The 26,668-nt window shown below is 40.5% G+C and overlaps 1 protein-coding gene and 1 long non-coding RNA gene across 8 annotated transcripts in view; one reads left to right on the top strand and one right to left on the bottom strand.

The window, feature by feature from the left end:
- The window catches only part of LOC115291587, a 32,763-nt gene extending 25,739 nt beyond the window's left edge, over positions 1-7,024 (top strand). For both annotated transcript variants that reach the window (XR_003908545.1, XR_003908546.1), the window contains exons 3-5: positions 1,565-1,673; positions 4,896-5,103; positions 6,874-7,024. This is a non-coding gene — a long non-coding RNA (uncharacterized LOC115291587). The remainder of the gene's footprint in view (positions 1-1,564; positions 1,674-4,895; positions 5,104-6,873) is intronic.
- Positions 1-26,668, bottom strand: part of APP (amyloid beta precursor protein) — a 205,210-nt gene that overhangs the window by 132,334 nt on the left and 46,208 nt on the right. For all 6 annotated transcript variants that reach the window (XM_029939098.1, XM_029939099.1, XM_029939100.1 and 3 more), the window contains exon 4: positions 24,961-25,154. In XM_029939098.1, coding sequence (XP_029794958.1) covers positions 24,961-25,154 — 194 coding nt within the window. The remainder of the gene's footprint in view (positions 1-24,960; positions 25,155-26,668) is intronic.

Genomic DNA, 26,668 nt, shown 5'->3' with positions numbered 1-26,668 from the left:
ACAATTACAGTTTCATTTTCTTCATTACAAAATATTAAAAGGGCCAAGTACTAGGTAGTCCTCTTGAAAAGATTTTAAGAGAATACAAAATTACTTAATCATTAATTTTTTAAATGTTTATTTATTTTTGAGAGAGACAGAGACAGAGTGTGAGTGGGGGAGGGGCAGAGAGACAGAGGGAGACACAGAATCTGAAGCAGGCTCTAGGCTCTGAGCTGTCAGCACAGAGCTTGACGTGGGGCTTGAACTCACAAGTTGTGAGATCATGACCTGAGCCAAAGTCAGACACTTAACTGACTGAACCACCCAGGTGCCCCCAAATTACTTAATCCTTAAAAAATTTTTTTAATACATTTATTTATTTTTCAGAGATAGAGTGAGACAGAGCATGAGCAGGGAGGGGCAGAGAGAGAGAGAGAGACAGAATCTGAAGCAGGCTCCAGGCTCTGAGCTGTCAGCACAGCCCGTTGTGGGGCTCGAACCAATGAACCGTGAGATCATGACCTAAGTCGATCAGACACTCAACTGACTGAACCACCCAGGCGCCCCAGATTTAGTGAGCTTCTGAAGTATGAGGCCGAAATAGGCAGAGAGAAGAGGGAGGATCCCAGGCTGGTGTAAACCAGGAGAGCTAGAACAGGGAAGAACAAAGTCGCTTTTCTCCACCATCTCCCTATATACTCCTAGAAGAAGCATACTGCAGAGACAAAGAAAAGCAATTAGTTATACCCCCAAGTCATGAGACAAATCAGAAGCTGGAGAGGGGCTCAAAGAACGTTGCTTTGCTTCTTCAGTGTGCTGGCTCCCACGTCCTGAGGCGGTTCCCAGTCTAGAGCGTTAAGGATGCAGGGTGCAGGGTGTGGTGCTGGATAGAAACGTGGTGTAGAAAAATGACCCACGAAGGCCATTTCTGGGGCTCAGGGCAAATCCGACTATGGACTCAGTACCCGACGATATTTAAAAAATGACGGTTAATTCTGTGGGTGAGATGGTCTCCTTTGAGCCTGCAGAAAAATGTGCTTCGATTTTAGAGATGTAGAAGTAGTTTGTATATTTGCTGCCAGAGCGTTACTTTAAATCATAGAAAGGCATGCTGGGAGAGGGGGAAAATGATAATCTGGCAAGACTTAAGAAATATTAAGTTTAGCATGTAATTATAGTAAAAAGTTAAATTGCTTTTTTAAAGACCATCTCGGAGGCACGTCAAGCCATATATAATCAAAAGCACATTCTTTTCCTGACAGCTTTATGAACCAAATGGATTAGGGAGAAGCACCTAAGGTGATAAAAACTTTCAGAGTCTTTTAAAAAATCTTGATAAGTGAAACCCAATCTTGGTTAATCAGACACTTTGCCGGAAAACCTAAGCACATTCCTCAGACCTGGAGAAAGGGCTGTGGCTAAGTGTAGGTGGTCCGCGTACGTTTTGGGCCAAGAGTTGGAAATACGTGCTCTGTGTCCATGTATCTGAGGGTGATCTGGGCTCTGAAGGGTCCACCCCACATATGGAAGTTACTGCTGAGAATGAAAGAGACTAAATTCCCTGCGCTCTTGGCACTTCCAGGCTACTGAGGTGACAGGTGACAACGTAAGAAGCCAAAGTGAAGACGTTATTCTGCACGTTACAAGTGACAAATGCTAAGGGCACGTGTGAAAGCAGGAAACTAGATGAGGTGAGCTGGAGTGGGGTAATTAGGAGGTCTGATGTAATGAACATGTATTATTTTAACTTACTTTTTAATTTTTTGATATAGTTAACATTTAAAGAGAGTAGTAAGGGGGCATCTGGGTAGCTCAGTAGGTTAAGCATCCGACTTAGGCTCAAATTATGATCTTGAGGTTTGTGGGTTCGAGCCCCGTGTCGGGCTCTGTGCTGACAGATCAGAACCTGGACGCTGCTTTGGATTCTGTGTCTCCCTCTCTGCCCCTTCCTCTGCTCACACTCTGCCTCTCTCTCTCTCAAAAAGAAATAAACATTAAACATTTTTTTTTAAATACAGAGAATAGTAGGAGAACAATGTCCTTTCGGCAAATACTATCTGCCTCACGTTGTTTTCCACCATGTCTATACACAAAGGGACTAATATAAACCTATAGAGGGTCTGTGTATACAATGGCTAAAAAGCCTTCTAGAATAGCCACAAAGCAAGACGGCAGCCTCATCTTTCTTTCAAGGACATCTTGTGAAGAACCTTGTCCTTAGAAAGAGGGAAGGCATCCTGCCGCTTCTGTGGGCTTTCCTCTTCTCTTTTGTGAAAAGAGAAACCATCTCCTGCTAGCACACTGCAACAATTTATCACTAGTCCTTCCCCAGAGTCAGCGGTGGGGCCCCATGGATATATCTGCCTCCATCCTCAGGTGGTACAAAGTGCCATTTATCCTTAAAACAAGCCCAAGGACTCCCTTGCCCCTTTGTTTCTACAGCTTGAAACAAGTATTTTATTTTATTTTATTTGAAGAGAAAGAGAAAGAAATAGCAATGGAGGTGCAGAGAGAGGACCTAGAATCCTAAGCAGGCTCCATGCCCAGTGCAGAGCCCAATGCAGGGCCCGATCCCACAGCCCCAGGGAGCAGAAATCAAGGGTTGGACACTAAAGTGACTGAGCCACCCAGGTGGCCCTGAGATCAGTATTCTAAACCAGAATTCTAAATTCTAAGAGGAAACGATGAAGACAAAACCTAAAGACAAGCACAGCGTGCTTGATGAGGAAAGTCTTGGATCAGCCAGATTTACAGGAAAAGCATGTACTGAAGAAGTAAAACTTGTAGTTCATTTCCACTGGTGAGTCGACTTTCTTCCTCTTCTAGCAAGCCTGCTTCCTTGTTCCTAAGTTTATTTTTAAAAGTATCTGTGGTTGCCACGTGAGAAAATATCATACGTGACCCTGCATGAACAATGCAACAAATGTGGATTGAAATGAATGTGGAAGTGCATTACTTGTTTTTTATTAAAAAAATTTTTAATGTTTATTTTTGAGAAAGAGGGGGAGGGGCAGAGAGAGAGGGAGACAGAATTCGAAGCCGGGTCCAGGTTCTGACCTGTCAGCATAGAGCCTGATGTGGGGCTTGAACTTATGAACCATGAGATCATGACCTGAGCCAAAGCCTAACCGACGGAGCCATTACTTTTTAGTGCATCACTTTTTAGGTTAAATCACCAATAATAGCCATTTTTGAAAATTCTCTTTCTGAAGGGAAAATTACACTGAAGTTTCCTTCACTTAGTTCAGTGTCCTCGCTCTCTGGGGCATAGAGAGGGGAAACACTGTGGGAATTAAAGGCACATCCTTGGAAGCCACCTGCCAGCTTGGTGTGACCGTGGACATGGGACTTATCCTGCTACGACTCAGTCTCCCCATCTTTCAAATGGGATGAAAACATTACCTACCTCGCGAGATACTGTGAGCAGTTAATGTATGCCAAGCGCTTAGAAAAAGCACGTGGTAGCACTAAATACAAACTTACTTGCTGTCAGAAGACTAGGGCTTAAATTTACGTATGACAAATGTTTCTTTCCCTTTTACTGTTATTAGGTTTTGAAAATGATATAAATAAAACGTTATCATTGGTTCTTCACATGCAGTATTTTCCTTGGGGTTTATTATTTCAGAAAAAATCTGTAAAGACCTGTTTTTTTAAATTTTTAAAATGTTTATTTATTTATTTATTTATTTTTGAGAGAGAGACAGAGCATGAGCAGGAAAGGGGCAGATTGAGAGAGGGAGAGAGAGAGAATCGGAAGCAGGTTCCAGGCTCTGAGCTGTCAGAGGTGGGGCTCGAACTCACAGACCACGAGACCATGACTTGAGCTGAAGTCGGACACTGACTGACTGAGCCATCCAAGCGCCCAGTCCTATTTGTCAGGTACAATGCCTAGTAAAGTCCCAACTGCTGACCACGCTCAGAGTCCTGCAGAGATGAATATACAAATGAGCACAGAACCATGATGTACGTGATATGAACGTGAGCTGTCACGGATTTTAACAGAGGTCTGTTAACAGGACTGGAAAGGGACGGACTCAGCAGGTTAAGAGGTGAGCGGGGAACTGATGAGTGAACAGACATCTATAGAGAAGACGAAGACCAAGGGGCATTGCAGAGACCAGACCCCGCACCTGTAAACACAGGAAGTGCAGGTAGCTCAGCGTGGTTGGGTACAGGATAGGCACCGGGAAGGAAATGGAATGCAGACACCTTACAAAGGACCTTGTCTGAAAGGCTAAGGAGTCTGTCTTCATTCTACTAGTGATTCAGATCCTCGGGGAGAAACCTGAAGCAGAAGAGTGGCAAAAGTAGTTGTATTGCAGGAAGTATGAGCCGGCAGAAGTATGAAGGCCAGACAGGTGGAGGAGCGACAGGTGGGCGTGGGAGAAGGCTCTTCCAGATGCTTGGCCAAGGAGGATGAGGGAGGCGACAGCTGGGAGAAAGATCACAGCAGCGCTGGTGACTGGAAGAAGCGGGTTAGTGACAGCATGAAGCTGATGTGTCGAGACGGAGCGGCTGGTCGGAGAAGGGGTATTGAGGGGAACAGAGGATGAAGTAGAAGGAGGGTCAGCTTGGACCAGGATGGATCTCAGATGCTATGAGATGGCATTGAAGGGGCCTCCGGCCGACAGCTAGAAATAAAGCAGAAGAGATCTGGGCCCAAAAGATATAGATCTGGGAGGTACTGTGTTTCTATTTCCATTAGGTAAACAGCAATGTACATTTCTGTTATTTTCTTAAAACTCAAGAGGTACCATTTTTGAAAGGCCGCAGATAATGGACCAGAGTAGCCCCTCTTTTTCTGCATTGCTGGTATGTCCTGTTATGATACCCTATGTAACTAGAAACACAATTTAGCCTTCTGAAATCTAACTATGCTGTTCTTCCCTGCTTCTGCTCTTTCCCCACAGGCATAATTCAAGCTGCCTCCCAATTCAGTGATCTATGTGAAAAATTCCCGAGGAGATGTTTTCTGTATTGATTAAAGAGCCTAATCAGAAACATCCTACCACATCCTCCTACGATAGCAGAAGAAAAGTCATTCATTCAACAAATGTTAGCAGATATCAACTACATACCAGGCAGTGTGCCAGATCTGAGGCTCTGAAAGAGAGAAGGGTAAGATCTCTGCCTTCAGGGAGCCTACATTCTAGTAGGGGAGAGAAAAACCATCAGCAGATACAATCCTAAAAGGTCTAATTCATGTCAGGATGGAAGACGTAGGCTGCAAAGATTGAGAATGTTGCTTTGCAAAGGGAATGCATTTTGAGAACGGGGACACTGAGGCTGAGGCTAAGGATAAAAGGAAACCTAGAAAACTGGGGAAACCATTACTAGGAGATCCGCCGATTATGGGGTGGGGAAGGCCTGCCACGCTCTGTGTGATACAGAGACAGCAGTGCGGAAAGAGAGGAACAGGGCCATGGTGCTGGGAAGGCACAGAGAAGCTGGGTCAAGTACATTCATACCTGGATAAGAAAGCCAAGTACATGTTGAGTAACTGCTCCAGTTGACGTCATCCTTGGCATCCCAACAAAAAGGGTCATTGCGTTTTCTCTGTGTATTTGGTTAAGTCACCAGCAAACCTCTGTCTTGGGGGTTCCATGGTCAGCTTTATTTATATATAATATACATATACACACACAGACAGATACACACTTCATGCCCTGGCCGCTGTACACAGAGTGGCTTAAGATGTGTGTGTGGAAATGAGTGGTGTATAGCACAGAGACAACAGGGGCAGAAATCAGTAGGATACGACAGTAACTCTAGCAAGAAATAACAGAACTGGGATCGTACTAGTGAAGATGGGAGACAGGGCATTCATGAATACAGATCAGGCAGGATCTGTGGAAAGGATAACATGAGTCCCAGGTACTCAGCTGTACACTTAAGAGATGGTGTGGGCCATTACTATGACCGAACAGCTTTAAGAGAACCAAGATGGGAGTGGGGGCTAGAAACGAAGAACTTTCTCTTAGACACATTAGGAAGCCATCCGTCTGGCTTCAGTTCAATTTTACCATATAGACACCTGAGCTTCCCACTTTGGGGACTAGCCCTAGCGGACCAGGGCTTATAAATCCAACTGGTATATAAAGTCAAGGGTATAGATTACAGCAACCAAGGCGAAGAGTCCAGTAACGGAAATACTATACTAATCTAAGACAGATAACTAGAGTCAGAAATCTAAAAACAAAACAAAACAAAATACAGCGATGTCAGGAGAGCTAAAAAGAAGCAAACAAAAAACCTCCAAAGCCTTGTGCAAAGAACATATAGGAAAGAAAGACTGGAAATGAAGACAAGTTATATAAGAAAAAAGTTTCTGAGAAAAAGCAAAACAATCGGTTCTAAGGGCTTATTAACCTTAAAGTGCTTTATATGGAAATTTAGAAGCATGCGGGTCTGTCTGCGCTCAACTTTGATTAGGTGGTTAAAGAGGTTATGAGGAAAAGTATTACCTTATTTGTCTGTCAACTAATAGCAAAGATAGAGCAACAATATATTCAGTCCTATTAAGGGTTCATGGCCACAGATCACAGATGTTCCATATATAGTATTTGAGGCAAAGATGTGACACACAGAGTCAATTAACCAATGTGCATGTAAAAAAAGAACACTCCCCAGATGGGAAGAGGTGAGACGGGTCACGTCATTATGAAATGTTCTAGGCACGTCAGCGCTGCTAGGTGTGTTCCAGCACCGACAGAGAGCTGTACACGAAGTGGGACCAGGTGCAGAGATGCTCTGCGGTGTGGTCTCAGCATCTTGTCCCTCCGTGATTGGTGCCACCATCATCCGATTACCTTAACTACAATGCTGCTGTTCTGTGACCACCGGTAAATGGTTTTGCAAAACCTAAGTGCTTCGTTACCGTGTCAACAGGTGTAGGACTCTTTGGTTCCAATTTTCCAGTAACAGTAACTAGAAGATTCTCCTGAGAACCACTTGAGGCTAACCGATTACCACCCAGAGGACGTATAAAACACTGAACAACTGAACAGCATGTTCCAGGAGGTAAAAGATGAAAACTGTGATAGAGCTGCCCTTACTTATTAGTAAAGTTAGAGATGTCATCATTCTTTTAGAACTATTTCTTTTTTTTTTTTACTTAAAAGTCTTTTAGTGTTTATTTTTGAGAGAGAGAGAGAGAGAGAGAGAGAGAGAGAGAGAGAGAGAGAGAGAGAGAAAGAGAACTCAAACAGGGAAGGGGCAGAGAGCGAGAGGAAGATAGAGAATCCGAAGCAGGCTCCAGGCTCTGAGCTGTCAGCACAGAGCCCAACGCGGGGCTCCAACTCACGGACCGTGAGATCGTGACCTGAGCCAAGTCCAACACTTAACCAACTGAGCCACCCAGGTGCCCTAGAACTATTCTTGAAATATAATTTAAATATAAGATTGAAGATCTACAAATACACAGAAAAAAGAGTAGAATGACCTTACTGTTATTTGAATATCTAGTAAATTTCTATTTAAAATGCCCCAAAGAGCCCAAACCGATTCCATGTTAATTTTTACTGTCATTTTCCAATTCTAAAAAAATCATATTTTCTAATGTGTTGCTTCCCTCAAAGAAAAGACTCCTACCTATGTACTAAACTTCATAAAATAGGAATAGCATTATTCGTTTCCTACCAAAACCTATTTCAATAATGTTCTCAACCTCATCTAGGACGAAAAGTGCTGAAGTCATTATCTATTACTATTGGTTTTAATGATTACACGACCCACAATATTTTTTAAAGACCTAATTAAAAAGGAACATGTTCTAACAGTCATGATTATCAAACCAGGGGTAGGAGACCAGTGATCACGCCCTACGGAGAGCTTTTCTGTTTGACTGACCAAGGACCCACCACTCCCGCCCTGGCCCGCCCTCCCTCGCAGTTCCACTCAAGGCCCCACCCACCAGCCCGCTGCACATTGTAGTTCAACACGCTTCCATATCGAATGTTTTTTTTAAATTTTTGTTTTACATTTATTCATTGTTGACAGAAAGAGAGCATGAGTAGGGGAGGGGCAGAGAGAGAGGGAGACATAGAATGTGAAGAAGGCTCCAGGCTCCGAGCTGTTAGCATAGAGCCTGCCGCGGGGCTTGAACCCACAAACTGTGAGATCATGACCTGAGCTGAAGTTGGCCACTCAACCGACTGAGTCACTCAGGCGCCCCCATGTCTAATCTTTAACTCTGTTCTGAAAGCAAGTACGATGATAACAGGTGAGAGCAATTTCCTCCACGTTCCATGTAAAGGGATAGGCTCCAAAAGACTTTATTCAGCTCAATGTGTACTTTCAACCTTTGAAGACATTTCTCAAGCAAGAATCATCATATTTACTAAGAAGCCTTTTCTTTCCTCAACTTTTTGGGTGCATCTATGACGTGGGGGTTCTGTTTCTTCACCACACCTTTTTATGCAGATCTGCTTTACAGGCATCATTCAATGACTCTAATGTAATGCTGTCCTTTCCATATAATGATAATCTCTCCTCCAGTCTGGTAGCCAGTGTTAGGTTAACGTTTTTAGTACCCAACAACATTAATCTCATAACTACCGGTATCGGAGCAGCTGACATAAGGGGGAGCAGATATCTACTGCGTATTTCAATGATACAGTTGTCATTCACATCAGACTGACAACAGGTTACTAGAAGAACCTTAGGAAGACCAAGTCTTTGCAGAAAACTTAGGAAGACCAAATTCAAACGATGGTCTCAAATGCAAAAGAAAATTTCAATGTTAGGACCCAAGGACAAATCATTTATATAGGCTGACTTGCCATTGTCTTCAATAAAATGCTGCTATCCCATAAATGTATTTTCAAGTAACTTCCAACACCATCCTGGACATTCGAGGATCTTTGGGTAAAGCCTCCCAGAATTACGCATAATACTTTACTAAAACAATTTAGTCAGTGCACAAACATTCATAGCCTATTAAGTGCTTGATATTCAGTTCTCTTTATAACGGTTTATAAAAAGGGGAAATGTGTCTGGTAGAAAACAGGACATAAATGACAACAATGAACATCCATCTGCTATGCCTTCAAATGTGTCAACACAACCAGAGAGATGCTCAGTGTGTCCTTCCCTTATTTTTGAAATTGACAAGACATGAATAGACATTAATAAGATGTGGAGCTCAAGGAACCACTATTGCTGGGATTATATAAAAAATATCGAAACATTCAGAGTTTGCACTTCAGCTGCAAAGTTCATGGAGATGCCTGCTACTAAATGGAATGATACTGGTTTATGTACTTAATTAAGAAATCAGGGAAAGAGGTCAGGGTCAATAAAACATTACATATATAATGCTTTTATATCCTACGGGAATCTCATTGATTTAAGGATAACCATAGCATCTGATGCAAGTAAAATCACCCTCATTTGAAGCTGCTTAAATATGATCAGTGATTTAGTTTTACAAAAGACAAAAATATGCTTCTATTTATATGATCTGTGTGGGAGAGGGTGGGAGGAGGGAGTTAAATAAATGTTACCAATACCATATTGTTTTGCTCAATTACAAATAAATTTTTTGCATAAATAAATATATAAAAAACACATATACAAAATAATATACAAATGCTAGATAAAAATACTCTGGCTAATAACTGGAATATAAAATCATTAGTTTGATGCGGCACCTGGGTGGCTCAGTTGGTTAAGCATCCAACTTCAGTTCAGGGCACGATCTTACCATTTGGGAGTTCAAGCCCTGTGTTGGGCTCCGTGCTGACACCTTGGAGCCTGGAACCTGCTTTGCATTTTGTATCTCCCCCTCTCTCTCTCTGCCCCTCCCCTGCTCATGTCTCTCTCAAAAATAAATGAAAACATTAAAATTTTTTTTAAAAAATAGAAAAAAATAAAATCATTAGTTTGAGTGATTATATTTATCTAATAGTAATAAACAAATTTCTTTAAAAATGGTGTGCATTTTAGAATTTTAACTACTTAAGATTACTGTTTCAATCACTCTTTACAGGAAATTTACTACAGGTTAAGTGAGGAAACAATTTCATATTCAGATAAAGCCTGTTTTTGGAGGGAAGAAAGAAGACTACTCCTTTAGGACCATTCCAAAACAAATAAAGCATCAATAGATCGTGCAGATGGGGGACATACACAGACAATTCAGGTGACCACCAGCTTCCATTAAATAGAAGAATTCCACCCTCTAAAACTGTACACACGAACACTGGAAGTGTGCCTTTGTACATACGGAGGGTGAAACAGGAAGTGGTAGTTAGTCCTTACTTGGGAGAGATTTTCTTTATTTTCTACCTCTCATCAAAAGAAACAGTTTTGAGTATCCCCAAATTATTTTCTTTATGAATGCCTTCCCTCCAAAATATATACAGGCTTCTTAAAATTTTGTTGAGTTTTTTATGATAAGTTCTTGGTACTAGTTTAGACTTGATGGTGAGATGCAGACATCTTGGACTATATAGCTTGATTTCCTGTTTCAGGGTTCCTAGAAGCTAATTTATCACTACTAATTACCAACTAAAGTTCCAGCATACAATTTATTAGACCAAGGACTGGATGAAGGACACGGGTCAAGTAAAAGAAACTTCTTTGGCATTAATATGCTGATGTAAGATCCTCAGGCCAAGGGGAAAAAGAAACGAACAAAAAAAGAATAATCCATATTTTTAAGGACCACCTTTATATAGGATAATAGTGAATCCCATCTCAACTAGGGGTTTTACAAGGAAAATAACAATATCCAGATTCCGTGTTGGTTTCCACATGGAATTAACATTTGAGGATACCACTGCCAGGAGCCTGTTTAGGTCATGAGGCTCTAGATTTTCTTCTTCTCTTCTTACTACTTTGTAATCCAGGAAATCTGAATTTAATCTTTAATTAAAAGACATTAGGAGGACAAAAAGGTCTTCCCTTTTTCAATGTGACGTGTAAAATCTTTGGCGGTGAATAACCCAACCCTCTAAGTAATGATTACAAAATGAATGGTTCCCTCGTACTTGGAAATCAGACCAAACCTCACTGGCCTGGCCACACAACCGTACTCTGGTTACGACTATTAAAGTGTTTTGGTTTCCTTCTTGATATACATGAGGTCCAAGCTTATTAAATACAGAAACTCAGCATTTTTTTAATAAGACCTCAGAGCTGGTGGCCAATTGCCTCAAGAGAAAATGCAAACTTATTGCTTTTCTTCGATTCCTCATTTTCAAATTAGTTCCCTTTATTTCAGTACAAGGCACGGTGATACAGTGCAGCCTCAAACGGTGCTGGAAGCTGCCAACCAGCAATGTGACAGTCATGTCTCAAAGCCACCAACTGTTTCATCAAATCCATTCCACTTGACTCATCCACTGGCAAAGATTTAAGGCTGTAATTTATCATTTCGATGATTCACTTTGTGATTCTCCTCCAGAGTGGTTAGTTTTTTCCCCTGTTGAGCATTTAACACCATTTAAGTGAGGAAAACGCATTCTCAAAATGCAGGGCAGAAAAGCAGCTGAAAGATTATGTATTCAGAGGATTTTAACTTCAGAGATCTAAGTAGGGTTCAGTCAAAAGAGCCTCTTTCATCCCTTGTCAAAACCAATTTTAAAGACAGAGAAAAGTACTGATCCACCAACAGGCCTGTATTTTCACAACAGCCTGATTAGCCGAGGCCATGAATCTTTCCACATTCCAAGCCAACATGGGCACAACATACCACAAGATTCAATGATAAGGTGTCACAAACCACCAACACTGTATCTGTGACACGCATACATGCATTTGTCACTCCCTACTACTGTCTGGTGATTATTTTCTGAGAAAAGGCCTTGAACACACAGACCACAGTTCCGTCAGGTTTCACCCAGCACTGTGAGTGGAGCCTTAATAAACTTTTTTTTACGCGAACTGCAATAATGCTCAGGACCATGATGTCCCCCTTACACTGAGTATCTGCCGGTGTGGGCCTCTGCTCAGGCTTCTGGGAAATGAGTGGAAATGGGCAGCACCCAGCATGATGAGCCCCCTTCATTCTCTCTGGAAGAGGTTATTCCCAGGTCCACGTCCCCGGGAGGCTTGATAAATGGATTTAAAATATCTCCTCCATTGTGCTCATGTGTAGGGTACAAAGAATGCTCCCCACCGTTTGGGCTATGTAGATGTTTTTAAGGTGCCACTAAGTTCTGGGAAGAAAGACAGATGAAGATACCGTGAAGTCATGTCCCTGTCCTCTAGGCTGGAAGTCCATCAGGAGCTTCAAATGACGCCATGGACACGGCTGTCCCCAACTCAGAATAAGGTAAGCTCTGCATTCCCGTCTTCCGCATTGTGACATGTTACCCTGGGTTGGGGCTACTGGGTCATCATTTTCCCTCCATAGGTTTACTTCTCCCATAAACAGTTTTAACACGACAGGCTTACAAGGTGCATAGCTAGCTTCCTCTCTCTTCTCCTTGATTCAAAGAAGGACCAACTTAGCCCAAAACAACAGCAGCATCTAGATGGCCTAGCTGCTGATCCAATGGAGATGTAATTTTTATGTGTCTTTCTCGACATTTACAAACTTATTCTCTATTTAAAAAAGACATCTTTGTGGAAATTCTGCATTGAAATACGAAAAAGATGCCTTTGTCATCTTTTAAAGATAAGTACACCAGACAGACTTCTACTAATGCAAAAGCAAGATCTATATATTCTGTCTCTCCATTAACCCTGGGTCTCCACTCTCACACGAATAAATCAAAGGCAGGAACTTGAAAAGAAATAGCTCGCTCAGTTTAGGTCCAACTGATGTATTTCGAGTGGAGTAAGTTCTGGTCTTTTTCTTGACATGTGTCGCAACCTACCTTTCCCGTCACATTTCTTTCCCATCGGTATTAAACAAATCTAAAACTTTAGATTCTATTCTGTCCTTCTGAAGCCTTCTATCTAGGGCAAATTAAACTGTTGTTTTATAGAATCAACATATACTATACTATCAGTCAAAATCAAGAACTTTTAACTTCCCGGAAATATATGTGAATCATTCAGTCAAAATTAATTATTGGTTTGAAATTTTATCATCTGAAACTTTTTATAATTAAAGTTGAATGAATTAGTCACTTTTTCAAATTATGATTATGGGGTGCCTGAGTGGCTCAGTGGGTTAAGCGCTCAACTCTTGGTTTCGGCTCAAGTCATGATCTCACGGTTTGTGAGTTCGAGCCCTGCATCGGGCTCTGTGCTGACAATGTGAAGCCTGTTGGGGATTCTTTCCCTCCCTCTCTCTGCCCCTCTCCCGCTCATTCTGTCTCTCAAAAATAAATACATAAACCTAAAAAAATTAATCCTTAAAGTTATGACTTATATGTGCTCTTTAGGTGAAATGGAAACGATGTAGCTGAATGCGACAAGTACAGATTACCAATCATACTTCATTAATGTAGAATTCATGGACTGAAAACCTGCAAAAGGGTTCTGCTGACGTTTAGATTTGAAATACCTATACTATTTGCTTGGCACAAGACAAAAAACAAAAAACAAATGAAATCTGCAACTATAGATACATCAGCACAAATCTATTCCTAACTTTGGAAAAGCCCAAACAAAACTCATGAAATCATTCAACAAATAGCTATAGACATTAAGAAGCCGTGAACATAAAATGAGTTAACATTTACAAGGTTTCAGAACAGTGGTCTGCACGTAGCAAGATGATATACATCTACTATGATTATTCCTAGTCAAACACAGACTAAGGTGTAAGAAGATGCTAAAACCTAGTCCACACTCCCATGAAACTCAGCCTAGAAGACCCTGAAAGTTTGGAGCTAATAAGGCAGAGGCCATGTTATTAATAACAACAATTAAACATCAGTACTGGAGAATATTATGATAAATTCATTCATTGTCAATACTTCACTGTAAATAAGCTTAAACATTATTGAGATCCATTTCATACACTGCCAAAACATCCTTAGCTTTTTAATTCAGTAATCCTAATTTTGGAAATATACCTTCAAGCTATTATTATACCATATGGGAAGAAAATCTATGGCCATTAAGGAATTCAAAAGCATGGCCCCTGCAACATTTAAAAAAAAAAATGCAGAGGCACCTGGGTAACTCAGTCAGTTACACTTCCGACTTCAGGTCATAATCTAATGGTTCATGAGTTCAAGCCCCAGGTCGACAGCTCAGAGTCTGGAGCCTGCTTCAGATTTTCTCTCCCTCTCTGCCCCTCATCCACTTGCGCTCTGTTTCTCTCTTTCTCTCAAAAATAAATAATTCTTTAAAAAACATATTAAAAAAGAAAAAGAAAAAAATGTTTGACAACAGTCAGATGGATACACAAACTTTGAAGGAATAGATATGAAGATTACAAATGTATTTTTAAATATTAAAATATTATTTAAACACAAAGACTTAGTATTATAGCCACAACTGAATAAAAACATATCCGTATGAACAAAAACAAATAGGAACACAAAATTTACAATGAGGTCGAATTACAGGTGATTTTCCCTAACTCAAAACCCTCTAGGAAAATATCATACTTTAATTAATTTTTCTAGTTACATGTTATGAAAAAAACATTTTAAGTAAAGATAGGAAATATATATATATATTTCTAAATATATCAATTATTTCCAATTGGGATCATTTTGCCCCAGAAAACATGCTAATATGTATTGTAGTCAAAATGGAGAGTAGTGATATTGACAAAAGGAAAAAAAACCAATTGACATAATGGTCAGGATTAATGAAGTCACTGGGTCCAAATGAGAAACCCGGATCATCTTTGTGTTTGAGCACATTTTGAGGATGGTCTTTTAACATATGGATGCAGAAGTCTGCAAAGTTTGTTTTCATCTCAAGCATTCCCATCTTTACAAAAGTGCCCTTAAGAGACCTATATTCCTGGGGTGTTTGCTTTTCTCTCCGCAGGAGATTGGGGTGAGACAAAATCTTGGAATGGATTTTTTTTTTTTTTTTTAAAGAATCATTTCCCCAGCTTTCCAGTACTGAAGAAACCTCTGAACCAGTTTCTCAGCCTCGGCTCTCTTGACATTTCTTTGCTGTGGGGCTGGCCTGTGCGTAGCGGATAATGCTTACCAGTGTCTCGGGTCTCCACCCACCCAAAGCCAGCAGCACCCATTCCCCCCCCCCCCCCCCCCCCCCCCCCCCCCCCCCCCCCCCCCCCCCGCGCCCCCGCGGTGGCAACTGAAAACCATCTGTGGACAATTCCAAAGGTCCCTCGGGCAGTGGAGTCACCCTGGTTGAGAACCACTGCTCTAAAGTGATGTTTATTTATTGTTTTTTAAAATCACACAATGCTGAGGGCCTGAGCAAGTCTCATGACTGCCACTTGTGCTTCCTGAAAATTTTGCCTGCTGTTCCTTATTTGTAGGAGAGGTCCAATTTGACAGCAAAGGACAAAAAATAGCTCCTTGGTTCAAATAGGAAAGCTACTTTAAGAATGGACTTTTTCTTCAGAAGCTCAGATAGAGATGAATCTTGTTACCAATTTGCTCTATTTTATTTCACTTTTTGAAGCCATGAAAAGATATTCAAGTAGTAACCACAGTAAAGGTGGTAAGCAGTTGTTAGGTCCTAGCATTTTTTTTCAGTGTTTCTAGCTTTAAAATTTAGATGCGATTTCACTTAATTACGGTATACCTGGAATGTTATTTCCTAGTGGTTGTTGTTTAAAACCCTATTAGTATTTGTTGAACCCCTAATTTGTAGAAAATTAGGCCATATTTTTTTTTAAGCTTTTTATTTGCGAGGGGGTAACAGAGAGCGACGGAGAGGAAGAATCCCAAGCAGGCTCCATGCTGTCAGGGCCCCACTGTGCAGCTTGAACCCACAAACCTTGAGATCATGACCTGAGCTGAAATCAAGAGTTGGAGGGTTAGCTGACTGAGGCATGCAGGTGTCCCAAGGCCAAAGATTGTAATCTGTCAAGTCACGGAGACCTCTTAACAAATATAAACTCCTGATAAATATAATCAGCTACTAACCCTCAGAATACCGTCAGGATCCACTACACATAATTTTATGAGTTTCATTTTGAGCAGTTCTTGTAAAAGTCAGTATTTCTGACTTTTGCCCTCTGTAGAGAGATTTTATTTTTTAAAAATTGAATAACAGCTCCTTCATCTTGTAATTACTGTTACCAGTCCACTGAAGCTTTTTATGTAACTAAAATTTTTTGCAACATTTTCCTATTTTTAATATCCCAAGAATTATTTCATCATTTCTCACTGACTATTTCAACTATGCTAAAGAAGACAAAATAATATGAAAATGAAAGGATAGGGGTGCCTGGTTGGCTCAGTCAGTGGAGCATGCAACTCTTGATGGCAGGGTTTTGAGTTCGAACCCCACACTGGGTGCGGACCCTACTAAAAAAAAAAAAAAAAGAAAGAAAGGAAAAAAACAGAAAATGAAAAGCTGAGTAAATTGCCTACAAGGATGAGGTAATAGAGAAATTATCTTAGTTTTATTCCTGCATTTCCAAAATGCTGCATCACCTTTCCAGAAGGAATAAAATAAGTCAGGAGACTTTCATTGAACACAACTGGAACTCAAAAACATTCATTTTCCACATCCAATAGAAAAGTGACAGGAGGTACGTCACAAATATTAGACAAAATGGCCTATGAATGAAAGTCATCACAGAGGCAAGAACACAAAGCATGAATCCTCAGATGACGGCATCCTACATGGATTTTCTTAGGCCCGAGAACTGAAAAGAGAACACTGCTGGAATTCTAAGAACAATAAGGAAATAGAAGATTCTCATCCACGGAGACATTTCACAGGAAGAAGGACACTGGTCACCATTTTTGCTAAAAAGATGTGTGACAGCATTTTCTTCTCCTTTAGGATGCCTGCACAATAAATTTTATCATGTTTAGGCAACATTTTTTGAATGTGGTTTGGGAACAGACAAATACCAAAGGCAGGAGGGCATACAAAAACAATTAGAAGTAAAGAAACAATGTAAAAATGAAAAGAAAAAAAATGAATTGATGAATCTAATGGGAATTTATAAAGCCAAACTTAGAAATATTTTGTAATTATGGAAAGAAAGCAGCTCTTGTCTCTTCAACAAAATTATGAATGTTTCAAAGCATTGATTTTTTTATAATTATCAAGTGAAAACCCAAGAAAAAACCAAGTACAACAGGATACAAGCTAATAGAGCTATATTTTAAATCTGCAATCGATATTTATAAGATGAATACAGTCCAGGTTCGTGCACAGCAGGTGACTAATTACCTAGTTCCATTCAAAAAATACTGCCCATTTTAGGACCCTCTACTTTCAAAATCAAGAAAAGATGGAAAATCTGGGTTTACTGTACTTAAATTTTAAATCAAATGATAATGTTTGCTATATTAATTCTTTAAAAAAATTTTTTTAAGCTTTATTATTTTGAGAGACAGAGCTAAGCAGGGGAGGATCAGAGAGAGAGGGAGAAACAGAATCCGAAGCAGGCTCCAGGCTCTGAGCTGTCAGCACAGAGCCCGACGTGGGGCTCGAACTCAAAAACTGTGAGATCATGACCTGAGCCGAAGTCGGCTGCTTGATCAGCTGAGCCACCCAGGTGCCCCTTTACTATATTAATTCTTATTAAAATTTCTAGACAAAGTTATTTTCATTATCCCTTATTCTTACTTTTGTAAGATAATCTAAAACATAAGAAATCATAATAATATAAAGAGTCCTCAGTACCCTGACAAGTCAGTGGTGCTGGGCTGGCTTTTATGGTACAGTGCAGGTCAAGGCCTTCAGAAGTGAATCAGCTGCCTGGGCTCAGTGTTTATTGTTAAGATGCTGTGTGTTCCCAGGTTCCTACACATGAGTGTAGACACACACACACACACACACACACACACACACACACACATGAACTGTTGGGGAAACCTCAATCAAAGAAAGAAAACTCTCCTGAGCTACAAAATACAGCTCAAAGAAGGGCACAGTGAGATGCAGCCAAAAGCAATCAGTCATCTGGATCTATTTTAAGTGCTGTTGTTATTGTTGTTTTAATTAAAAAGAAAAAAAATCATCTCATTATCTAAGAAGATACACTAAGGTTACCTCTCAAAACAGTCTCACCTATGTGTGCAACCCTGGAAATGAGAAACTATATCATCTGAGATTCTGCTCTGGGAGAAAAATGTGGGGACCTACTTTGGTGAGGAAGGACACTCCCAAGAGGGAAAGTGCCCTTATGGGGTCTTCCCTTCTGTTATCTGCCGTACAAATGCAACAAGCCCCGTGGATGAGATGATTTTTCAGTTGGATTCTGTGGATCCAGGTGGGAGCAAACTTGCAGTCCAGATCCACACTCAGAAGGCCAGACTGCATAGGCTAGCCTCCTAATGAACTTTGCCATAGGAAATTCTTACCCGCAAAGGTTGGAATCTGCATACTATTAACAGAAGCAAGCTATGTTCCTGATCACATGAATAGGTATTTTGAGGGGGTCTGAGAACTTAGTCAACATTAATACTGGAGCAATAAGTACTGAGCTATCCAAATCACTGATCTGTCCACATTCATTTGTTTGAAAGACTTACCTCGTTTTCAATAAGGTCATAAAACAGAGCTCGTCCCACAAAGAATGTTCTTATTGGCCATAGGAAAACCCTCACCTCCTACCAAAACAAATCTTACTACCCACCAACCAACACAGTATATATTAAACTGTGGATCAAGTTTTGTTTCTGGTAGGATCAGAATAATGCTTCATTTTCTCCTCTCCGAGAACTGTCCTAGGGTGGCCTTGGAGGACGTTTGAAGTAAGATGTGTTAAATTCCTGTTCTGATTCTGCATTTCAAGTGTCACAAGGAGGGCCAGCTGGCAGGGGCCCAGTTTGCATGCAGGTCAGTGGTGCCCATTCGCTCTGCCTAATACGGATAAAGGAATGTAGGCCTGAGGGGCTAACAGGGAAACACTGAAAGATGAAGTAATACATGCAACCCGATACCCTAACTAGAGTAAGTTCAAAACAATTCTTTTAAATTAAAAAAACATGGACAGTTACAAAAGTAATAAAAAATTAAGATTTCCATCTTAGAATCTATTACTAGCTATATAACCCATTATCTTAATGGAAAATAAAGGGTGATTAGAAATCCGGACTATCGAGCGCTATGATGTCCAGTAGGTAGCCACTGGCCATGTGTGACCACGGAACACCGAAACGTGGCAGTCCGAAGGAGATGCGCTGTAGGCGTAAAACACGTGCTAGAATTTAAAGACCTTGTAGGAAGGAAAGAAACAAAAACCCCACAAAATATTCCATTAGTAACTTTTTCATATAATTTACATGTTGAAATGATAATATTTGAATATGCTGGATTAAATAAAATGTTATTAAAATGGATTCACCAGCTGCTTCTTGTTATTTTTACAAGTGGCTAGTAGAAAGTATAAATGTGCATATATTTCTATGGGGCACATCTGAGCTGAAACACAAGAGTCTATAACATCTATTTATGGACCATGAAGTCCTTACCAAAAGCTATGAAAAATATTTTTAAATAAATAACTGAATTTGGCTAATATTTCTTGAAGATCAATGTGTAAGACATTCTTGGTATATAAACTACAGGTTGGATTGCATCAGTTAAAAAAAGAAATGACTACAATTAACTGGAAGAAAACCCAATATAAATAAAATAATATGAAACAAAGGTAGGACAGTGAAGCAAAGCATTTCAAGTGATAATGAGAGCAGACTTGTAAAAGAGGGGTCTTTTGGGGTGAATGTTAAAATACACACAGGATTTTACAGGTCTAGCACTTTAGAATGGACAAATGTCCTTGTGGTGTGTTAACCCCATCTTCTGAAAAAGGAAACACATTTTCAGAAGGCGCTAGAAAGGTGGGATCAATATCCTAGACAATGAAAAGGCCGAGGGTGTGGAGGGGTGAGTGGGGAAGGGGAGGCACATGTATAATGGTGAAATGAAAGCTGGGGCCAAGAATCGACCTCTGGATGGCCTGCAAGGGAATGTGAGCTTTCCTACACACTGCGGGAACCATCCAGTATTTCCTGCCAAGTGTCAATAGGATCAGAAAAGCAAAATAGGAACATGATACAGGCATGAAGAATTAATGGAGGTTTGTGGGTCAGGGAGAATGAACACCAAGTAATAAGAAGTCAAGGGACGATGAGTCCCTTTAAGAAAAAAAAAAAGCACCAGGGTAACAGGAACACGTGAGCCACAGAGAGTAAGGAACAGTCACAGGAGGTAGCCTCGTACCCAGTAAATGACGCTCTGAACTCGGGCAGCAGCAGTTCAGGACACAAACAGCATTCTGTGGGTAAAAATGAAGGAGCAAATGATAGGGGAGGCGGAAAATTTAGAAAAATGGGTATGTGGATGGCATGTAAGCATATGAAGAGAAGCTTCATGTGGTATGTCACCCAGGAAATGTAAATTAAAGCAACGAGATACCACTATACACCTATCTGAATGGCCCAAATCTAGAACACTGATGACACTACTTGCTGGTGAGGAAGTGGACCATCAGAAACTGTCACTCATGGCTGGTGGGAATAAACAGGACAGCAATTCTGGAAGAGAGTTTGCCGCTTGCCTGTAACTAAACATACTCTTACCTTTCGATCCAGCCATGGGCTCTGGGGTATTTACTCAAAGGAGCGAAAAACGTAGGTTCACACGAAAACCTGCACATGGATGTGTACAGCAGCTTTAATCCCACTGCCCAAACCTGGAAGGAATCCAGCTGTCCTGCAGTAGGTGAATGGATAGGTAAACTGTGTACATCCAGACAATGGAATATTATTTGGCACTGAAAAGAAACAGCTAGAAAGACAGCCATGAAAAGACACAAAGGAATCTTAAATGCATATTACTAACTAAGTGCAAGAATCTCATCTGAAAAAGGCGACACACTCTATGAATCCAATGATGTGACATTCTGGAAACAGGAAAACTATGAAGACAAGAGAAAGATCAGTGGTTGCCACGATGAATGGAGGAACACAAAGGGTTTTTAATGAAAATACTCTGTATGATACCATAAGGGTGGGTACATGTCATTATGCATTTGTCCTAATCCACTGAATGTACAACTGCAAGGGTGAGTTGAGCCCTGACCGTAGTGTAGGGATGTGCGATGATAATGTGTCAATTGTAACAAATATATCGCTCTGGTAGGAGCTGTTGAGGATGGGGAGGCTATGCATGTATGAGGGGGGAGGGGGTATCTTGGAGCTCTCCATACATTCTGTCGATTTTGATGTAGAAAAACCTAGAACTATTTTTAAAAAGGTCTTGAATACAGTTTTTTAAAAATCCAAGAAAAGGAGTACAGGTGATCAAGTTGTATTCAGATAGAACATAATTATAACAGGGAAAATGGGGAGCAAGGAATGGAAGAACGTGGAAAGAGAAATGCTAAGGTATCTCTCAAGATACCTCAAGCCCATATCAAGAAAATTCATGAATTTACTCAATAGACATGTACAAGCGCCTATAAACTCCCAGGTACCATGATGCAGAAATTCACAATATGGGACTATTTAGGGGTCATCTGTGGAGCATGAAGGAGAGCGATGCCGGGAGCCAAGGAGAAGGACGGTAGCGTGGGTCAGCGGCTATGTGAAAGGTGACAGGTCATCAAATAGTGACGATCAGGCACATCTACGAACACTAGGATCCCAGCTGAGGTTACAGCATGAATAAGAAATAGAACTAACTGGTCGGGTAACATGACATGATACATCAACCTCACAAAACTCAGAAGCATTGAAAGGGGGAAATTACTTTTTCCCAAATACAAAAGATTGACAAAAATTGGTAAGAAAATGTGAAGGGTATCAACAACTCCAGGATATTCAAATGAATATATATAAATGGTTACCCATCAGGTACATCCACATTAGAAAGGACCCTCCATTCAAACCAAAACAGAAAAAAAGAAAAAGAGGATAATGGACTAAGAGCCTGAATTGAGGAAAAAATTTTGAAAGGGGTAAAATTCATTAAGACCCAGTGAGTGTTTGGGGTATAGTGTGAGAAGATTCTGGTCCGAGAGGAATGTCAAAGCTGACAAACCCTATGGGTACAGTATTTCTAAGTGATGACAGAGTCTCAGGGATATCTGTGTTGGAGCCAACAGACATGGAATTTAAATAAAGAAGACTAGGGAGGAGTCAGCTAGCATTTCAATTGGATGCCAACCTGGATAGGGATATGGCTAAAGACAGAGATAGCTAATATGACCGTATAACCTAGTTACACACTGCGATCCTAGGGTCAAATCTGGTTTGGATAATCTATTGTATAATTGTAAATTAAAAACACAACAGACAACATTAAAAAATGACACAATAGCATCCAACAGTTTGGTGACTGCAACAGAGGACAGTGGTATAACCAGAGAGATTCAATATCAAAGAATCTAATTACAGAATAACAGTAATAAATAAATGAGGAACCCGAGGCCAGGTCAGGAAGCCCTGTGGATCTCTTTCCAGGACTAGTGAGAAAGGGGTGTAGGAAAAGAAAGGGCCATTGAGAGGGTTTCATAAGGTATCATGTTAGTAATGTTTTCAATTAGGTCAGAAAGCTGAAGGGATTGCAGAAGTAAAAAAAAAAAAGACACATCAAAATCTATTCCCAATAAAAGGTGGGCTTTACAAGACATTAAAAAAAAAAAAGTGTTAACTGAGAAAGAAAGAGAGCTTGGCAAAAGTCTGTCACTCTCAGGATACAACAAAAATATCCATTCTTTTTTTAAGTTTATTTATTTTGTGAGTGAGAAAGAATGGGCACACATGCACATGTGCAGGAAAGGGGCAGAGAGAAAGAGAGAATCCCAAGCAGGTTCTGCACTGTCCATGCAGAGGCCGATGTAGGTCTCGATCCCATGAACCAATATCAAGATCTGAGTCAAGATATTGACTCAAGAGTCAAGAGTTAGACACTTAACCTACTGTGCCACCCAGGTGCTCCCATATACCCATTCTTAATTCTATATGAATGGTCATGAATGGTGGGCCGCCAACCCTGATACAGGGTTACAAGTGCACTGCTAACTGGCTAATGTTAACAGCAGTCACGGAGCTCTCTTGGTTTCCTTGCCATTACTTGGGTTGTTGACAAAGTACAGAGTCAATTTAGTGATGGGAAATGATCAAGTATCTAACAAACTATGAACGAAGAAAATGGCTGTCCAACTCAGATTCCCTTTTCTTTCTTTTTAAAAATTTTTTAATGTTTTTATTTAGTTTTGAGAGAGAGAGAGAGAGAGACAGCATGAGCAGGGGAGGGTCAGAGAGAGAGGGAAACACAGGATCCGAAGACAGGTTCCGGGCTCTGAGCTGTCAGCACAGAGCCTGATGCGGGGCTCGAACCCACGAACTGTGAGATCATGACCTGAGCTGAAGCCGGACGCTTAACCGACTGAGCCACCCAGGCGCCCTCAGATTCCCTTTTCAATGCTGGTTGCACTGGTATCACGTAGTAAGAGCTCCGATGACAAGAATTGTTTCAAGAACTCACTGTGAAACTTTCAAATCTAGGTAGGACTGAAGAAAAGTATAAAAAAACTATCATAAAAGTAGTAAGAAGTAGGCAAATCCAACTTGTAGACAAAGCAGCAATTAGACCCAAACCAACAGATGTTTCTCTCCACAGGCGAGGGCCCCAGCCACGGCCCAACCCCACAATCAACCCACCCCGTGGAAAAAGAGCTCAGGCGCTTTCCCACTGGCAAAAGCTTTCCTGTTCTCCTTGATGTTTAATGGTCTCAGAGGAGTTTATTTTACAGAACTTTCAACTTTTACAGAGAGAAGTATTTTGAAGCATACAGTTGACTTTTCCCTTACTTCTTTCTCTCCTTTGTACTTCGCTTGTTTGTTTAGCTTTATGTCCTCCTACACTGGACACAATTTTTCTAAATCTAGCAAAGAAGGAACCACAAAAGAGCTTAACTAACAAAAAAAAAAATGCTATGGTAAAACTGGACAATAATCACTAAAGAGAAACCTGATATTAACTGGTAAGAAATGGCAATTAGGATTCCTTATATATCTGTAAAATCTAATTGTATTTTTGTAATATTATTTTTTAAAATTCTACAAAATATATTATAAAAAACCTGTACCTGACTCTGTAAGGCAGAAAACTTTATATTAATAACATCAGCCTTAACAATTCATACTTAATGTTCTATTGGATAATCTGTGACACCAGGGAACATTTCCTCCTGAAGGAAAAGGAGAAATGAGATAATCACCACCACTGGAGGACAATGAAGCATGAAACTGATGACTAAAGTAGATAATCTTTCTAACCCCCAAGTTCTAGTTTTGTAATTTTATGATCTGAATATAGAGGCTTGCTTTTAATAAAACAAGAATCTAGAAGTTATGGGATTAAGATCCCTAAGAGGTGAAAATATAATTCTTTTAACTATCATGAAATCAAAGATAGTTAAAGAACTTTGAGCAAACATTTATGAATGCCTCTGACTACATTCACAAAGGAAGAGATGAATAAATGCCAAAGAAACTGACCAAAATGAACAAAAAGAGGCAAAACCAACCTTTCTTAAGAAAAATTCAGATTTAGCTACTGACTGAGGATGTAATCCCAAAATCTTGTTTAAAAAATATTTCTAAGTTATAGACCAACACAGAATGCCAGTCACTCACTCCGACTTCAATTCTCTACAGAACTACCTACTATAGTATCAGTGGTATTTTGATCCCAACTTTGGAGACTGAAATAAAACAGCTAAAATGAACTCAGTGGTGGCTGATCAATTAGATTAATCAGTTGGCCATTACTGTTATAGGACTTTCATGATTTAGATTTTATTTCCCTCATACCAGCAAACTCTAACGGAAGTAGGCTGAGATCCCGTTAATGAGAAATGGGAAGATACACGCATAGAAGAAACAAAACTACATGCTAGATGTTCTGGCGTCTACGAGAGAACCAACACAGAGGCCACCTTACCTCCCGTCTGCGTAGTCTGTATCTGCTCCGCCCCACCAGACATCTGAGTCATCCTCCTCCGCATCTGCCGAGTCAATATTGTCACTCTCCTCGGCCAGCGGGCAACATACAAATTCCACCCCTCGGAACTTGTCGATTCCACAGGGCAGCAACATGCCATAGTCATGCAAGTTGGTACTCTTCTCACTGCAGGTCTACAAGGGAAGGAGAAAACAGTGAGCATGGACGGGTTTCACTGTAAGAAAATCCCAAGTATCATAATCGGCAGAGACCCAATATACCAAGAGCCATTTTGACAGAAGAAAGGACCATTTGCTTTTCTGAGTGGATTTACAAGTTTCTTTAGCACAGACTACTTTGGTACCCTTATTTTTAAACCTACTTATTTGTTATTTAAGAAGGATATGTTGTTATACGAAATTAATAAAAACAACCAGAATAGCAACTAATCGGGAAATAAGATATAGAAGAAAACTGTACTGGGAATAGGTGTCACAGAACCAACGATTTCCGGGGTCATTAGCATATCAGGAAGACAGGACAGTTCCATGTACATCCTCAGCTTCCTTCCGTCTCCATTACAGATGGAAGTTTCTCTCCCTTGGATGTATCTTATTCTATAAATTTGAACTCTTCTGGCTCACTCCCAGAATAACAATCCTGGGAAGAAAAGAAATGATCCTCTGCTGTGAATCAAAACTTAGAGTCTAATTTAGAGCTTTCCCTTTCACCGTTTTTTGCTTTCCTGGGATGTGCTAAATTTGCACAAATCGAGATTAACATCAAGCTTTGAAGGCATCCACTGGTGACAGATGAAAGATTAATAATTCAACACATGGATAAACAATGAAGATTTTAAAGAGCGTATTTTGACCTCATAGGAATTAAAGTCATTTTTCTTTCTTGGTAACAATTTTTTTTTAACAAGAAGAAAAGAAAATAAGGTTATTAGATGGGTAGCTAAGCCTCAAATCATCTGGTCTATTTTCTTAAGATCCAAATAGCTCTTATTTTTTATAAAGAAAATTTTGTTTTACGATAAATTAGAAGATTTTTTTTAATAAAAGGCAAAATTAAAGCTAACTTTTAAGGCGTGTTTTCTGCCTAACAACTTCAAAGGTATGTGAGCTGGATCAGGGTTTCTCAGCCTCAGTATTATTGACACTTTGGACCAGATAATTCTTAGGGGCGGGGGACCGAGGGAGGAGAGGCTGTCTTGTTCACCGAAGAATGTTTAGTAGACTCCCTGACCTCTAGCCCTCAAATGCCAGGTACCACTATTCCTTCCAGCTGCGACCACCAAAAATGCCAGACATTGGCATAGGTACCTGGGGAAGGAGGAGGGAATAAAATTGACCACATCTGAGAACCACTGAACTAGACTAGACAGACGAGCCCGAGTCTAGGAGACTGGTCTTCCACAAAAACTATACACACTTATGACAAAACTTTCATAATAGATCAAAGGGACAAAGCACTTGTGAAGATGATAATAAAAAGGGACATTTTATGCCACTTGTTTTATGTCTTTTGTCTGCTTTGCCAAAAGGTTTGCACGGGTGCCACAGATTCAACCACTATGGAAAAGTGAAGGTGGCGGCACGGCGTGGCGAACGCAAAACGGGGAGGTGTGACTTAGAGACCGCTGGTACTGGACAAGCTACTTCCTGGTCTACCGTGCATTCCCCAAATGACGACAGGGAAGGAG

This window comes from Suricata suricatta, chromosome 5, assembly GCF_006229205.1.
Source record: "Suricata suricatta isolate VVHF042 chromosome 5, meerkat_22Aug2017_6uvM2_HiC, whole genome shotgun sequence".
Taxonomy (NCBI): Eukaryota; Metazoa; Chordata; class Mammalia; order Carnivora; family Herpestidae; genus Suricata; species Suricata suricatta.
Note: the sequence above shows the minus strand (reverse complement) of the source record. Positions and strands in the feature narration are given on the sequence as shown.